The sequence below is a fragment of the Anomaloglossus baeobatrachus genome, chromosome 4, assembly GCF_048569485.1.
Source record: "Anomaloglossus baeobatrachus isolate aAnoBae1 chromosome 4, aAnoBae1.hap1, whole genome shotgun sequence".
In the NCBI taxonomy this organism is placed as follows: domain Eukaryota; kingdom Metazoa; phylum Chordata; class Amphibia; order Anura; family Aromobatidae; genus Anomaloglossus; species Anomaloglossus baeobatrachus.
This window is the reverse complement of record NC_134356.1, coordinates 412106694-412124504: the sequence shown is the minus strand read 5'-3', so window position 1 is coordinate 412124504 and position 17811 is coordinate 412106694. Positions and strand designations below refer to the sequence as shown.

At 43.5% G+C, this 17811-nt stretch overlaps 1 protein-coding gene across 1 annotated transcript in view; it reads left to right on the top strand.

Annotated features, from left to right (window-relative positions):
* Positions 1-17811, top strand: part of CHCHD3 (coiled-coil-helix-coiled-coil-helix domain containing 3) — a 258007-nt gene that overhangs the window by 175821 nt on the left and 64375 nt on the right. Inside the window, exon 6 of the mRNA XM_075345348.1 lies at positions 12342-12412. Within this exon, the coding sequence (XP_075201463.1) occupies positions 12342-12412 (71 nt within the window). The remainder of the gene's footprint in view (positions 1-12341; positions 12413-17811) is intronic.

Here is a 17811-nt window from a genome sequence, read left to right as displayed (position 1 = left end):
CGCAAGGCCATGCTACGCACAATACAGCGCTAATGCAAGTCTATGCGGAAAAAACGCAACCGGCGGCAAAAAATAAAAGGTTGCGTTTTTTTCTGCAATGCGCCGTATTGTGCCGCTCAGCAAAAATCGGATGTGTGAAAGCAGCCTAAGCTCTTTCATAGACTATTTATTCCCTTTTGTCTGTTTTTTCACCTTATGATTATGACTAAGGACTGAGCGTCTGAAAAGCGTAAATCATAGGAGTTTTTTTTTTTATACTCCACATGTTTGTTAACTATTAGGGTATGTGCGCACGTTGCTTTTTACCTGCTTTTTACCTGCTTTTTTGCTGCTTTTTCAACTGCAGCGTTTAATGGCACAATGGTTGTGTTCTGCTTTTCAAGCAAAGTCTATGGGAATTTGGGTTTCTTGTCCGCACTATGCAGTTCAAACTGCTGCCTTTTTGTTGCAGAACTTTGGTCAAAAACTCAGCTTTGCAATGCAAAACCCAAATGGCAAAAACAATTGACATGTCAATTGTTTTTGCCATTTGGGTTTTGCAGTGCAAAGCTGAGTTTTTGACCAAAGTTCTGCAACAAAAAGGCTGCAGTTTGAACTGCATAGTGCGGACAAGAAACCCAAATTCCCATAGACTTTGCTTGAAAAGCAGAACACAACCATTGTGCCATTAAACGCTGCAGTTGAAAAAGCAGCAAAAAAGCAGGTAAAAAGCAGGTAAAAAGCAACGTGCGGACATAGCCTAAAGGAAAAAAGATGACTCTTTAATCTTCTTCAAATTTTTGTTCGTATGGATGTTTTTGTGCCCGAGTTCTTCCCTGTTTTGATTGATTGTAGCCTCCCTTGTCCATCGAGCACCATACAGGAGTCTTCATCCAGCTTTGAACAAACAACTGACTGGTGAGCTTTAACTGTTTCTATTATTGCCGAGTAAGAACAGTATAAGGGAGGGTTATTAAAATTATTTCCTCTTAAAAGTGGAGGAGTTGCTGTTTTTCTATTCTAAGGCTAAGTTCCCACCATGAGCTTTTGGTGCATTTTTTTTTGCACATATTCTGCAGCATGTCTGCACCTATTATGTAAATTGGGTTACTTGTATTTTTATCACGTTTTGCATTTTTATCGCTTTTTGTCTCCTGTTGGAATGTCATGCTTTAAATAAAGCTACTTTTGTTTTTAATACTTCCTGGTAATTGGCTTTGAAAGAACTTTATTTGATGCGTGGATTAAATGCGTTTTCAGTGCCTTTCCACAGCACAAATGCACTAAAAAAAAAAAAATCTTGTCTTCTACCTATAGATTTTCTGCATCTAATGCAATTCTGTGGAGAACATCTCATTAAAATGAACCTGTCACCAGATTTTTACCTATTAAACTAAAAGCATCACCTTCTGCAGCTCCTGGGCTGCATTCTATGAAGGTGCACCTTGGCCCTGACTCCCCTTCCAGACCCCAAAAATAACTTTATAAAACTTGGCTTTGGGTATGCTAATTACCTGTGTTGGCCAGATGGGCGGGCTCATTTTCTGCTCCTTTATCCCCCTCCTGCCGCTGATCGCCATCCTCCTTCTTTGATGGGATGACGCCCTTTGTCATCCTCCTCGTCGCATTTTCAAATCTCGCGCCTGTGCAGTTAGGTCTGCTTGCGCAGTTCGCTCTGCCATATCGCGTGCAGAGCAGAAAACATAGCATCATCATATTGCATTTTTATGCTGTTCTGTCACATATGCTTATGATTAACCAGTCCCCATATGCCAACAAACATTGAAACATATTTATTTTATAATTTTTCCCACTAAATTAACATAATATATTTAGGCACACACAGTCTACTTATAGAGTTACATATTCAGATGCAATTGTTTCCCTTTTCTATATGAATATACCTAATTTTATGTAAACCCTTCTCCCATCACAATATACAGGGTGGGCCATTTATATGGATACACCTAAATAAAATGGGAATGGTTGGGGATATCAACTTCCTGTTTGTGGCTCATTGGTATATGGGAGGGGGGAAAGTTTCCAAGATGGGTGGTGACCATGGCAGCCATTTTGAAGTCGACTATTTTGGATCCAACTTTATTTTTTCCAATGGGAAGAGGGTCATGTAACACATCAACCTTGCTGGGAATTTCACAAGAAAAATAATGGTGTTCTTGGTTTTAACGTAACTTTATTCATTCATTAGTTATTTACAATTTTATGATCACTTATAAAATGTGTTCAAAGTGCTGCCCATTGTGTTGGATTGTCAATGCAACCCTCTTCTCCCACTGTTAACACATTGATAGCAACACTACAGAAGAAATGCTAGCACAGGCTTCCAGTATCCATTGTTTCAGATGCTGAACATCTTGTATCTTCACAGCACAAAAAATTGCCTTCAGATGACCTCAAAGATAAGTCTAAGGGGGTCAGTTTGGGAGACCTTGGTGGCCATTCAACTGGCCCACAATGACCAATCCACTTTCCAGATAAGATAAAGAAACTGGATGGTCTCTCAGAGCACTAGGAGTAATAAAGCTTCAGTAGGTAAAACAATAAAAACTTTTATTGTTCTCTATGGCCACAGCGCGTTTCAATAGTCAAGCTAGGAACATCAAGATCTCTGGATAAGGATTTGTGACCTTGAGATTGCTGATATTTTTCAACAAGTTTGGTTTGGGGATTTGTGTAAAATTATACGTACACAAATCAAACAAACGTGTATAACAAAATGTGTAATTTCAATAACTTTCTGGGAGAAATACTTCATTTTCTGCAACAATTTTAAAGGTGCCAACACTTTCAGCCATCTCTGTGTGTGTGTATTTGTAGAATGTAAGCTCGCAAGAGCAGGACTCTCTCCTTTCTGTACCAGTCTGTCTACTGTAACTTATACCTGTGTTTTGTATGTAACCCATTCTCATGTACAGCATCATGGAATTAATAGTGCTTTATAAATAAATATTAATAATTGTAATAAAAATAATGTATGTATAATCCAAAAATGGAAGCAGCACATCCAAAATAGTTAAAAAGTACATATACTTTATTTACCAACACCAGCTATGTTTAACCCCTTTAGGACGAAGCCAGTTTTGTACTTAATGACCAGGCCATTTTTTGCAATTCTGACCAGTGTCACTTTATGAGGTCATAACTCTGGAACGCTTCAACGGATCCCGGTGATTCTGACATTGTTTTTTCGTGACATATTGTACTTCATGATAGTTATAAATTTAGAACGATATTTTTTGCTTTTATTTGTGAAAAAATCGGAAATTTGATGAAAATTTTGAAAATTTTGCAATTTTCAAACTTTTAATTTTTATGCCCTTAACCCAGAGAGTTATGTCACACAAAACAGTTAATAAATAACATTTCCCACATGTCTACTTTACATTAGCGCAATTTCTGAAACAAAATGTTTTGGGGTTAGGAAGTTAGAAGGGGTCAAAGTTCATCAGCAATTTCCCATTTTTTCAACAAAATTCACAAAACCATTTTTTTAGGGACCACATCACATTTGAAGTGACTTTGAGAGGCCTAAGTGACAGAAAATACCTAAAAGTGACACCATTCTCAAAACAGCACGCCTCAAAGTACTCAAAACCACATCCAAGAAGTTTATTAACCCTTCAGGTGCTTCACAGGAACTAAAGCAAAGTGGAATGAAAAAAAGCAAAAAATAAAATTTTACCTAAAATGTTGCTCTACCCCAAATTTATTCACTTTTAGAAGAAATAACACAACAAAATGAACCCCAAAACTTGTTACCCACTTTCTTATGAACGCGCCAATACCCCACATGTGGTCAGAAACCTTTGTTTGGACAAATGGGAGGGCTCGGAACAGAAGGAGCAATATTTGAATTTTGGAAAGCAAATTTGGCTGAAATAGATTGCGGGCACCATGTTGCATTTACATGTCCGCCAAGGTACCTAAACAGCAGAAACCCCTCACAAGTGACACCATTTTGGAAACTAGACCCCTTAAGGCTTCTATCTAGGGGTATAGTGAGCATTTTGGATACACAGGTACTTCACAGATTTTGATAACGTTACGTTGTCACATTGAAAATTTTCATTTTTTTCTCAAAAATGTTGCTTTAGCATCAATTTTTTCACTTTTTCAAGAGGTAATTCCAAAAATGTGACCCCAATGTTTGTTACCCACTTTTTTATGAGCGCGGTGATACCTCACATGTGGTCTGAAACCTTTGTTTGGAGAAATGGGAGGGCTTGGAACGGAAGGAGCAATATTTGAATTTTGGAAAGGAAATTTGGCTGAAAAAGATTGCGGGCACCATGTCGCATTTGGAGGACCCCTAAGGTACGTAAACAGCAAAAAAACACCACAAGTGACCCCATATTGGAAACTAGGCCCCTCAAGGAATTTATCTTGATGTTTGGTGAGTACCCTGAACCCCCAGGTGCTTTACAGAAGTTTATAACGTTGAGCCATGAAAATAAAAAAATTAAATTTTACCACAAAATTGTTACTTCAACCAGGTAGCTTTTTTTTTCACAAGGGTAACAGGAAAAAAATCACCATGAAATTTATTGCGCAATTTCTCCTGAGTTTGTTGATATCTTGTATGTGGTGGAAATCAACTGTTTGGGCACACTACAGGGCTCAGAAGAGAAGGAGTGCAATTTGACTGCAAAATTGGCTGGAATCAATAGCGGACGCCATGTTGCATTAGGAGAACCCCTGAGGTGCCTAAGCAGTGGAGATCCCCCACAAGTGACCCCATTCTGGAAATAAGACCCCTCAAGGCTTTAATCTAGGTGTATATTGAGCATTTTGAATACACGAATACTTCACAGAATTTGATAAGCTTAGGTTGCCATATTGAAATTTTCATTTTTTTCACAAAAATGTTGATTTAGCGACACATTTTTCACTTTTTCAAGAGGCAACAACAAAACGTGTACCCCACAGGTTGTTATCTAATTTCTTGTGAGCGCAGGGATACCACACATGTGGCCAAAAACCTTTGTTTGGATAAATGGGAGGGCTTGGAATGGAAGGAGCACCATTTGAATTTTGGAAAAGTTGAAGTAAATTGCGCGCACCATGTCACATTAGCAGGGCCCCTTGGGCACCTATACATCAGAAACCCCCCACAAGTGACCTCATTTTGGAAACTGGACCCCTCAAGGATTTTATTCAGGAGTATAGTAAACATTTTGAATCCACAGGTACTTCACAAAACTGTTGCTGTAGCAAAAAATTTCTCACTGTTAAGGGGGCTTTACACGCTGCGACATCGCTAATGCGGAGTCGTTAGGGTCACGGAATTGGTGACGCACATCCGGCCGCATTAGCGATGTTGCTGCGTGTGACACCGATGAGCGATTTTGCATCGTTGCAAAAACGTGCAAAATCGCTCATCGGTGACATGGGGGTCCATTCTCGATTATCGTTACTGCAGCAGTAACGATGTAGTTCGTCGCTCCTGCGGCAGCACACATCGCTATGTGTGACGCCGCAGGAACGAGGAAGCTCCCCTTACCTGCCTCCCGGCCGCTATGAGGAAGGAAGGAGGTGGGCGGGATGTTCCGGCCACTCATCTCCGCCCCTCCGCTTCTATTGGGCGGCCGCTCAGTGACGTCACTGTGACGCCACACGGACCGCCCCCTTAGAAAGGAGGCGGTTTGCCGGTCACAGCGACGTCGCCGGGCAGGTAAGTATGTGTGACGCATGTGCGCGATGTTGTGCGGCATGGGCAGCGATTGCCCGTGTCGCACAACAGATGGGGGCGGGTACCCACGCTAGCGATATCGGGACCGATATCGCAGCGTGTAAAGTAGCCTTTAGGCTATGTGGCCATGATCCAGCGACACGGCGTCTAGTACCCAGTGTCAGCCTCCTGCAGAAATGTGAGTGTTGTCCACGGGAGAACGCAGCTGCCCATGCCCACGATTTGGGTTCAGGCTGCTGTGGACTTTAGTTCTATTCTACCTGCAAAGAACACTCATCTCCGCAGCATAAATTGACATCCTGAGGCTCGGGAAGCTGCGCCACAGGTCGATTTATGCTGCGGAGAAAAGAAACACAGTGGGCACGGGATTTCTAAAAATCCTGCCACTGTGCTTCTACTGCACAACGCAGCGTTATGGACGCAGGGAAAACACTCTGCGCCCAAAATGTTGCAAACCCTGATTGTGGGCACACAGCGTAAAATGCTACAATGGATGAATGGATAGATGTCAAACATATATAACGTCCCACCCCCCTGCATATTCTAAGCTGGCGCCCTTTAGTGCCTTTCATGTGACACTAAAGGATGCCTAGCCTTGTATTTAGCCCAAAAAAAAAAAAAATAATTAAAATAAATGACGTGGGGTCCCCCCTATTTTTGATAGCCAGCTAGGGTAAAGCAGACAGCTGTAGCCTGCAAACCACAGCTGACAGCTTCACCTTGTCTGGTGATCAATTTGGAGGGCTCCCCAAGCTGTTTTTTTTTTTTAATTATTTATAAATAAATAATTAAAAAAAACAAACAAACGTGGGGTCCCCCCAAATTAGATCACCAGCCAAGGTGAAGCTGACAGCTGGGGTCTGGTATTCTCAGGATGGGAAGAGCCACGGTTATTGGACTCTTCCCAGCCTAAAAATAGCAGGCCGCAGCCGCCCCAGAAGTGGCGCATCCATTAGATGCGCCAATTCTGGCGCTTCGCCCCAGCTCATCCCGCGCCCTGGTGCGTTGGCTAACGGGGTAATGAATGGGGTTGATACCAGGTGTGTAATGTCACCTGGCATCAAGCCCAGCAATTAGTTATGTCACGGCGTCTATCAGATACCCGACATAACTAATTGACAGTAATAAAAAAAAAATTGACAACAAAAAAAAATTTATTTGAAAAAACACTCCCCAAAACATTCCCTGATTGACCAATTTATTGAAAAGAAAAAAAAAAAATCCACAATAATCCATTTGGATGTCCCACGTCGCCTCTGGACCTTCTAGAATATGGGGGACACGTTCAGGGAACGTATCCCCCATTTTCTAGGAGGGCAGACCCTCCATTTGAGGAGAGTGGGTGCAAAGAATCTGCACCCACTCTCCCCGGGTCACAGCTGCACAGTGCCGAGCAGCAGCCAGCGTCCTGAACACAGGAAGCTGTCATCTGCTCGGCACATGTGACCGGCGTCTGCAGAGAAGGAGGAGGGGGCCGCGGGGGATCAGCACTCCGGTATGTATGACACCGGGGGACACCGGGGGACACCAGGGGGAGGGTAGGGGGGATCCCGGCAGGGCCTAGGGAGCAGGTTTCTGTCGCATGTGTGATGGCACATGCGACAGAAACCATAGGAACAGTGGAAATGCGGCCGGCGCGCTGCTGTGATCGCCGGTGCGCGCGGCCATCTTGGATTTTCGGGAGGGGGTTGGGGGTCGGGGGGGGCACTTTGGGGACACCGGGGGACCGGAGGGAACCGGGAAAAAGATTTATCTCCCATCTGGCATGTTTGAACATGCCAGATGGGAGATAAATCATTTTTTACCGGCGCGGTCATTTACTATAACTTGATGATCGGTATACGGTGTATACCGGTCATCAGGTGAGCGGGGACCGGAAAAACCGGCCCGAATCATGATCTCCAGGGTCTCAGCTACCCCCGGCAGCTGAGACCCCGGAAATTTTCTGACTCTGGGGGGCGCTAGACCCTTTTTTCCGACCGCCGTTAAAAAGCGGCGGATCGGAAAAAGTACCCTTATTTACCGCCGTTAAAAGGCGTATCGGCGGTCGTAAAGGGGTTAAGCTTTCTATGAGTGACTGCTTGTGAAAAGCTCCACTGGTGTTGGTGAATAAAGGATCCTCACTTTTTCACTATTTTAGATGTGCTGCCGCATTTTTGGATTTTCATATCTTTGATTGGAAATACTGCACCCTTTTTATGCTGTGCTCCTGTTTTTCTGGGTATATGTATATTATCATTAACATCTATAGTATCATCATTTACTTTTAGTGCAAAATTTTCTGTAAACTCTTTTCACATGTATAGCACTAAGGAATCAAAGTATGAATATTACCGTATTTTTCGGACTATAAGACGCACCGGACCATAAGACGCACCCTGGTTTTAGGGTTTTAGAGGAGGAAAATAGGAAAACAAAATTTTAAGCAAAAAATGTGGTCATGACACACTGTTATGGGGCGAGGATCTGCTGCTGACACTGTTATGGGTAATGTCCCAACGTTCTCTACTAAGGTACCCCATCCTGGTAATGATGCTCCTGACTTGTATATGATCCCCATCCTTGTATTTATGTCCACCATCCTGGTATGTGCCCACATCCAGGTACCATATATGTCCCCATCCAGGTATATGCCCATATCCTGTTTTGTGCCCCCATCCTGCTATATGGCCCGCATCCTGTGGCACACAAAAAATTAAATGTTTATACTCCCCTTTCCACGCAGCATCGCTCGTCTTCCTGTCTGTGCCAGCAGCAGTGTTGCTGACCTATGTGGAGCCGTGCGCACAGTGATGACGTCATCACTGTGCGCATCGCTGTCCACACACATCAGCGGGCCGGCAGACAGGAAGACATCACGATGCTGTAGGGAACGGTGGCCGGTGAGTATACCGTACTTATTCACTGCCCCCCCCCCCCCGCGCTGATGATGATGCGCGCGGGGCAGTGAATATAGCCACACATGTTCACTCCAGGCTGTAGTTGCCAGGGATGATCACTTGGGCTGGCTGTTAATTATGCGTACATCCCCCGCCCATCATCCTGCCCACCTGTCAGCGCAGGCTTCATCGCTGAGAGATGATGGGTGGGAGGATGCAGTGCTTATGAAAAGAGGCTAATGAGCGGGCCCACGTGGTCACGGTAGGCGGCTGCTACAGCCTACTCATGCCGCCGATGGCCCGCTCCACTGCAGCACCCTCATACCTTGTAGCATACATTCGGACTATAAGATGCACCCCCACTTTCCCCCAACATTTAGGGGGAAAAAAGTGCTTCTTATAGACCGAAAAATACGGTAATTACAATGAACAAAATAAGAGTGACAGTCTGGTACAGGAGGGTGAGGATTATGCCCTAGTGGGCTCACAGTCTACAGGGTACTGGGAAAGGAGACAGTAGGTTGGGAGGTTGCAGCAGCTCTGCTGGTGGTGAGGTCACAGCGGAGTCATATCAGACTGTAGCTTTCTTGAGGAGATGGGTTTTCAGGCTCTGTCTGAAGGTTCCAAATGTTGGAGACAATCGGCTGTATTGGGACATAAAATTCCCAAGGATGGGGGGATACTCTGGAGAACTCTTAAAGGCGATTGGGTGAGGGGAATGTATGAGAGTGGAAAACAGATTAGGTGTAGAAAGATATCTGGAGATTAGTTCAGAGAGAAAGTCCCGGACAGCCATCTTGTTAGCTAATGTTCTGATGAGAATCTAAATGATATCTTATTTGTACACTGGTCAGTAACCTGTATCAATATATCAGTCACGATTTTAGAGAAGTAATTTTACCTTTTTGCATCTTGTGATACTTGACCGTATCATGCATTTTGCTTATAAAAATAATAGGATTTACTGCACAAACCATTTCATTTGCGTCTTGTGTGTTTGGGTTAAAGAAGCTATTTTCACTACCAATGTCGTGCTTATTTGTGATATCCGAATGACGACCTTTCCAGTAGTTGATTGCTTCTGTGATAAGCGTGAAATAATGGCTTATGAAAATGGACTTCAAAGGGCTTAAATTCAGTGTGTTTATCTTCAAGACAAAAGTAATGTGTTTTTATATTCTGCCTTCAGTTTTCAACTTTAATTGTTTTTTTAATATAAACTGACATTATTTTAAAGGTTCCATTTTCTGTTTCCGAGTTAAAGGCTATGTACCCTTATGCAGTTAGTTTTATTTCTGCTCAACTTCATCTAAAGAGAAAATGAAGTAGTAGGTAGTTGATTAAAATAATGCAACCATTAGGTGCAAGTAGGGTTGTGTATACTACAGTGTTTAGAATAAAAATCCCGTGCTCCTGATGAAACTAGAGTGCGATACTTGAGTGGATGAGCAATCTGCCATGTCGCCAAGACATCTTTATCCTTCATTATATCATTTTATAATATTATAGTTTAGGAATTAATGTACGTATGGTTCTTTTCAGCCTATTGCTATTTCAGCGTCAGATAACTTAGCTGATAAGGATTATTTTTTTTTTATTTACTAGTTTATATATATTCGTATTCGTTGATGTATGATGTAAAGCTATTCCATATATTATAATCAGTTATTGTGACTTGTACTTTGGCTACATTGGAGCATATTTATACACTAATGTATTATATCACTTACTAATTTGTTCATTATAGTCTACAGACAGTTCCAAATTTATGAACATCCATTCGACTTGTGCGAGATGCCTTGTTAAAATTATTTGCTGCTAAAATAAAAAAAAACACAAAAAAGAACTCATTAATACCTCACTCCTTACCTCTGTGGCCATTGTTTGGTCTTATTTCTGCCATTGCACACCGCATCACTCACTGCATTGCGGCCCATGAACAAACAAAACATATACTCATTTCATCACTGTTAAGCTGGGTTCACACTAAGCGACAGCGACAACGACGTCGCTGTTACGTCACCATTTTCGGTGACGTAACAGCGACCTTGTAAGTCGCTATTATGATCGCTGCTTAGCTGTCAAACACAGCAGAAGCAGCGATCATAACGTCGCTGTGCTACATGTGCAGAGAGCAGGGAGCCGCGCTTAGCACTGGCTCCTTGCTCTCCTAGGTACAGTACACATCGGGTTAATTAACCCGATGTGTGCTGCAGCTACATGTCACAGTGCAGAGAGCAGGGAGCCGCGCGCACTGCTTAGCGCTGGCTCCTTGCTTTCCTTGCTACAGTATACATCAGGTTAATTACCCGATGCGTACTGCAGCCACATGTGCTCAGAGCAGGAGCCGACGCTGGCAGCAAGAGCGGAGGCTGGTAACGAAGGTAAATATCGGGTAACCAGGGAAAGGTCTTCCCTTGGTTACCCGATGTTTACGCTGGTTACAGCTTACCGCAGCTGCCAGTGCCGGCTCCTGCTCCCTGCTCGCTTCATTTCGTCGCTCTCTCGCTGTCACACACAGCGATGTGTGTGTCACAGCGGGAGAGTGACGACCAAAAAATGAAGCTGGACATTCAGCAACGACCGGCGACCTCACAGCAGGGGCCAGGTCGTTGCTGGATGTCACACACAGCGACAGCGACGGGACGTCGCTGCAACGTCACAGAAAATGGTGACGTAGCAGCGACGTCGTTGTCGCTGTGTGTGACACCAGCTTTAGTCTGGCTCTCCACAGTGTGCCACCCGCCATTCGGTCCTTCTTTCCACCGTCAAGCCCCACATCTACAACTTCTTCACCATCGACCAGGAATTCTGCCTGCGTTCAGGTCATTATCTCAACCTCATGAGGCGCAGTGAGCTCCATCATAGAAGTTGTTAGAAGTCCTGGCTTATGATAAAGAGGTTGTAAATGTGGGGCATGATGGTGGAAAGAAGAGGCCAAATGGCGTGTAGCGAGCAGCGGAGGGCTTGAGCGGACAGCAGTGAGGCGAGTATGTTTTTGTTTTTTCCTGGACCTGTTCCAGCTTGCATACATATTCAGGTTAACCTATAGAAGATCAGAGGTCTAGGTCCCCCCAATCCTGAGAATGAAGGGTCTGTAAAAACAAACAAACAGTACTACATCTATGGTGTACAGTAGCCACCAAGCTGTTTAGAGAACTGCTGCACAGTTCCATGACAGTAAGTGCCTATATGCAGGTAAAAAATAGGGGCTGCATTACTAAATCCAGGTGCAGGATTAGGATTATAACATAATGGCATATTTTAGTGTGTTACTATGTACATGTGAGATTGAAAAACTCTTTTTATGAGGTCGTCCCATAAACAACATAGATCACTCATCCACAGGATGAGTAAAAATGTGTGAATGCTGATTGTCCGTCTGATGATCACACAAGAGATGGAGTCCCGAAGTCCCTGGTGTTCATGACACTCTAGTGGGCTTGTACAACTTCGAATGCACTGACTTTCAATAGGAGTTTTAAACACTGAGCATTTGTCACCACTGACGCTTTATCCACATGGGGGATTTGGGGTCCACAAATCTTTAAATGCTCCTAATTCATACCAGCATTAGAGAATATACCTACCTGAAAACTTTCCCTGGTCCCCGCACCTTCTTGTAGGTCATGAATTAGGGAAGCATGTAGCATAGCAACATTTACATTGATTCAAGTCCATCTTTCCTTGTCCTGCCTCCCTCACTTCCCACTCTGTCTTGTATATTGAGACAAAAATATTAACTGAATTTTTTTACTGTTTTTGTTTTTCAGAGTGCTCAGTTTTATAAAGTTACAACTGAACAATATCAATCTGCTGCAAACACTGTGGAGGCGAGATTCAAGTAAGAGCAGCTTTTTGTTTTAGTTGTAAGTGGTAGAATAACATGACTTATACAGAATATGGTGTATTTGGTACCTAATATTTGTAAATGAGTGTTCACAGTGGGGAACTCAAGCATTTTCCAGGAAGATTTCCCTGAACAATGTTTGAGTTCCACAGTGACTTCAATTATACACAGCACTCAAGTCGCGCCCATCAGAGCGTCCAACTGTTTGTTTCGAGTACCAAGCATGGTAGTGCTCACTCACCACTAATAGTGACCTATGTTTATGTAGACCGAAGTAGAACAGTCTTAGGGGTACTTTGCACGTTGCGACATTGCTACTGCGATATCGTCTGGGTCAAATCGAAAGTGACGCACATCCGGCGCCAGTAACGACATTGCAACGTGTAAAGCCTAGATGCACCGATAAACGATCGCAAAAGCGTCGAAATCGGTGATCTGTGTAGTGTCTGACATTTCCATAATGTCGCACCAATAGGAGATACGATGTTGCTCCTCATTCCTGCGGCAGCACACATCACTGTGTATGAAGTCGCAGGAGCGAGGCACATCTCCTACCTGCCTCCACCGGCTATGCGGAAGGAAGGAGGTGGGCGGGATGTTTACATCCCGCTAATCTCCGCCCCTCCGCTTCTATTGGCCGCTTGCCGTGTGACGCCGCACGACCCGCCCCCTTAGGAAGGAGGTGGGTCGCTGGCCAGAGCGACGTCACAGGGCAGGTAAGTACGTGTGAAGCTGCCGTTGCGATAATGTTCGCTACGGCAGCTATCACAAGATATCGCATGTGCGACAGAGGTGGGTACTATCGCACTCGACATCGCTATCATCGACTAGCGATGTCGCAGCGTGCAAAGTACCCCTTAAGGTACTGTCACACATAACGAGATCGCTAGCGAGATCGCAGCTGAGTCACCGTTTTGGTGACGCAGTTGCGATCCCGTTAGCGATCTCGTTATGTGTGACACTTACCAGCGATCAGGCCCCTGCTGTGAGATCTCTAGTCGTTGCAGAATGGTCCAGGTCATTTTCTTCAAAGGCGATGTCCTGCTGGGCAGGACACATCGCTGTGTTTGACGCTGTGTAACAGGATCACAGTGACTGCTGAGATCGTTATACAGATCGCTACTGCGATCTGTATTGTTCGGCATCGCTGGTAAGATCTCACTGTGTGACATCTCACCTGCGACCTCCCAGCGACTTACCTGCGATCCCTATCAGGTCGCGTCGTTTTTGGGATCGCAGGTAAGTCGTTATGTGTGAAGGTACCTTTACTCTCTTGGATTTTTAGTTATTTTTTTTTTTTTTACCACAATGGTTCAGTATTGACAAGTAGGATTGCGTTGACATTTCATTGTATATTATTGTGTGTTTGGTGAGCCGCCATTGACAATTTGCACTTGAATGTTAAAGAGATGAAAGGAATCTTATTTGTAGGTAAAAGTGCAGAAGTAGATAATCTGATTGTTTTGGGCTTTCATTTCCACATTAAAAAAAAAAACAAACAAAATCCTCTCTTTGACATTTAATACAATTATGGGTCCCTCTGGCCACCACTAGAGGGAGCTTACTGAACTGAAAACTCTATGCAGTAAGTCCTTGTGGTGGTCATAGCAGGCAGCTACAGAAGGGGCCACAAAACCTGCATTCATTCATGATTAATGTTCAGCCTTAAAAAGCATATCACTGCCATTTTCCATCACTAATACAATTACTATAGGCAATGCCTGCTGATCACACAATGCTACTACACCCTGTGAAATTGTTATGCACTTGATGACAATGGCAAGACTTCTATGCCTTTGTTATCAGTACAAAGACATTAAGGCAATAGTGTCACAAAGAAGGAGTTGAATGCCACCTGAATCACTTCAAGCATGTAACAAATGATTGGATTGCACATAGTACATTGAGAGAAGCTTATTACTGCTTTCTCTTAGTGCAAATGAGCTTACAATTATGCACACTCTTGATAAATGCCTTATCTGTGCTTGGCCTCAAGAAACATTGATCAAATTCCCAATGATCAAATGCTTTATCTCTTTGAGCCACTAATTCACATTGATCAAATTCTAAATGATCAAGTTCAATGGGCTCCTGCACAGCACAAATTGCATTAAAAGAACATTACTAAAACATGCTACTGTTTCTAATGCAAGAATAATATTTCCAGGAGTTGCATTATAACCATTTTTATTAGATTATGAAGATGTCTTCTTTGTAATGAAAAGTTTACACAAGAAGAGAAGAATTTGATATTACAGGAAGAACATGGCTTTGGGCTAGGATTTTGGCTTTTACAAAGTAATTACGTTTCTACATTTGTATTAGCTTTCCTCCCCTTTGTAATTAAAGGGATGGTAGCAGGAAACACAGCAGATGCCTCGGTAACATTGTATTCCCTATGGCCATCTGAGTCAAAGTATAACGGCTTTATTATTCTACTAAAATCACAGTAATTAAGAAGCAGATACAGTGTCCCTAAAGTTTTTTTTCTGTATCTTGTTAGTTATTTTTAACAGGGATAACAGCAGAAAATAGGATTATGGTTTAATTGCAGAACAGTCATAAGTCTATTAATGGGGTTGTCCAACTAAATATATTTAATAAGCGTCCTCAAGATAAGTGGTAAATAATTGCCTGATGTCTGACCAGGCCCCACCAATCTTGAGAACGGAGTCCCCGAGTCCCCTTTATGAATTGAGTAGTGACCACAACTTTGTCACAGAGGGCATGTTAGGTCATTTAATTTCACAATGTGACTGTGGGATAGCGAGGCACAGAGCCTCCCATGCAGTCCCTCACACTAGGTGACCCTAAGCTATCCCTAACCTCAGGGATACTGCCGATGGTGGAGAGTGCCTGAGTACTGTGCGTGGCTATACAGGTGACCAGATGTAATCTGATTCCCCCCTCCCACCAGGGAAGGAAGGGGCAGAAGTGAAAAGGAAACACAGACAGACAAGGTAAAATCTAAGCTCTGACACACTGCAAACTCACAGCAATAAACAATGAGAGACTCAGGAGAAAAGCAAAAGCAGGAATATAGCAACAAACGTTAACTCCACAACTGCTCAGAGCAACAAGTACCACAATCACCAGTTAGTCTGGATCACAACACCTCACCAGACCAGCTAAGATAAACTATATGAATGAAAAAAGGCAACAGATGGAAATTCATAAATATGTAAAGGGCCACTCAATATAATAATACAAAGGAAAAAGAGACTGAGTTTTATATGGCCATACATAATTAAGAGAAAAATATACAATGCACCCAGAAATATATATAAATATTTTATTTTCACAATGTCATACAAAATAGGGGCACTGTCACAAGGATGGATTGTTAAAATTATAACAGCGACTGGAGTATATAGAAAACTGAGATATCCCATACAAGAACCTCAATGGCATCATATAATAACAGGATAGTCCCAAGATCACAAGGATATTACATAGTACAGAGTCATTAATGAAGATAGTCCCACAAGACATACATAAGGCCAATCTTCATTAATGACTCTGTACTATGTAATATCCTTGTGATCTTGGGACTATCCTGTTATTATATGATGCCGTTGAGGTTCTTGTATGGGATATCTCTGTTTTCTATATACTCCAGCCACTGTTATAATTTTAACAATCCATCCTTGTGACAGTGCCCCTATTTTGTATGACATTGTGAAAATAAAATATTTATATATATTTCTGGGTGCATTGTATATTTTTCTCTTAATTATGTATGGCCATATAAAACTCAGTCTCTTTTTCCTTTGTAAGATAAACTATAGTTGACTTTGAATGAAGGATCTAGCCAACTTATATAGGAGGGCAGCAGATGTAATTCTCCACAACATGTGATCAAAGGAGACTAAGGGCTGCTTCTCACTTGCGAGTTTCTCGCAGTAGAGCAATGCGAGAAAATCTCGCATTGGAATCGGACACATGTTAGTGAATGATTCAGCTCTCATCTGCGATTTTTTTCTCAGTCCAAATCGGACTGAGAAAAAAATCGCAGCATGCTGCTTTTTTGCGAGTTTCTACTGCGAGTTTCTCCAATGCAAGTCTATGGGAGCGTGTAAAAAATCGGATGTCACGGGACGGCATTCACACCATCCTAGTGACATCCGATTTTCTAAATACATTTCTCGCATGTTTCCTAAAACACTGGAAACGAGCGATGTCTCCCAATGTCTGTCAATCACTATTCTCTGTCAGTCGGTGTCTCCCTCTCGGTCTCTATTCTCTCTCTGTCGGTCCGTCACTATCTCTGTCCCTCTCTCACAGTCTGTCGGTCAGTTTCCCCCCCTCTCTCATACTTACCGTTCCCCGATCTCCGGCGCGGCGCTGCACGGCTGTCACACTGCTGCAGCGGCTTTTCCTCTTTTGAAAAAGCCGGCCGCTCCTTAAACAATCTCGTATTCCCTGCTTTCCCCGCCCACAGGCGCCTATGATTGGTTGCAGTGAGACACGCCCCCACGCTGAGTGACAGCTGTCTCACTGCACCCAATCACAGCAGCCGGTGGGCGGGTCTATACTGTGCAGTGAAATAAATAAATAAATAATTTAAAAAAATGGCGTGCGGTCCCCCCCAATTTTAATACCAGCCAGATAAAGCCATACGGCTGAAGGCTGGTATTCTCAGGATGGGGAGCTCCACGTTATGGGGAGCCCCCCAGCCTAACAATATCAGCCAACAGCCGCCCAGAATTGCCGCATACATTATATGCGACAGTTCTGGGACTGTACCCGGCTCTTCCCGATTTGCCCTGGTGCGTTGGCAAATCGGGGTAATAAGGAGTTAATGGCAGCCCATAGCTGCCACTAAATCCTAGATTAATCATGTCAGGCGTCTATGAGACACCCTCCATGATTAATCTGTAAGTTACAGTAAATAAACACACACACACATGAAAAAATCCTTTATTAGAAATAAAAAACACAAACACATTCCCTCATTACCAATTTAATAAGCCCCAAAAAGCCCTCCATATCCGGCGTACTCCACGGACCTCCAGCGTCGCTTCCAGCATGAAGGTGACAGGAGCTGCAGAAGACACCGCCGCTCCGGTCACCTCCAAGCAGCAACTGAGGTGAGTAGCGCGATCTGCTGAGGTGTCACTGAGGTTAATCGCTGTCACCACTGTATCCAGTGACAGCGGGTAACCTCAGTGACAGCTCAGCTGATCGCGCTACTCACCTCAGTTGCTGCTTGGAGGTGACCGGAGCGGCGGTGTCTTCTGCAGCTCCTGTCACCTTCATGCTGGAAGCGACGCTGGAGGTCCGTGGAGTACGCCGGACATGGAGGGCTTTTTGGGGCTTATTAAATTGGTAATGAGGGAATTTGTTTGTGTTTTTTATTTCTAATAAATGATTTTTTCATGTGTGTGTGTGTG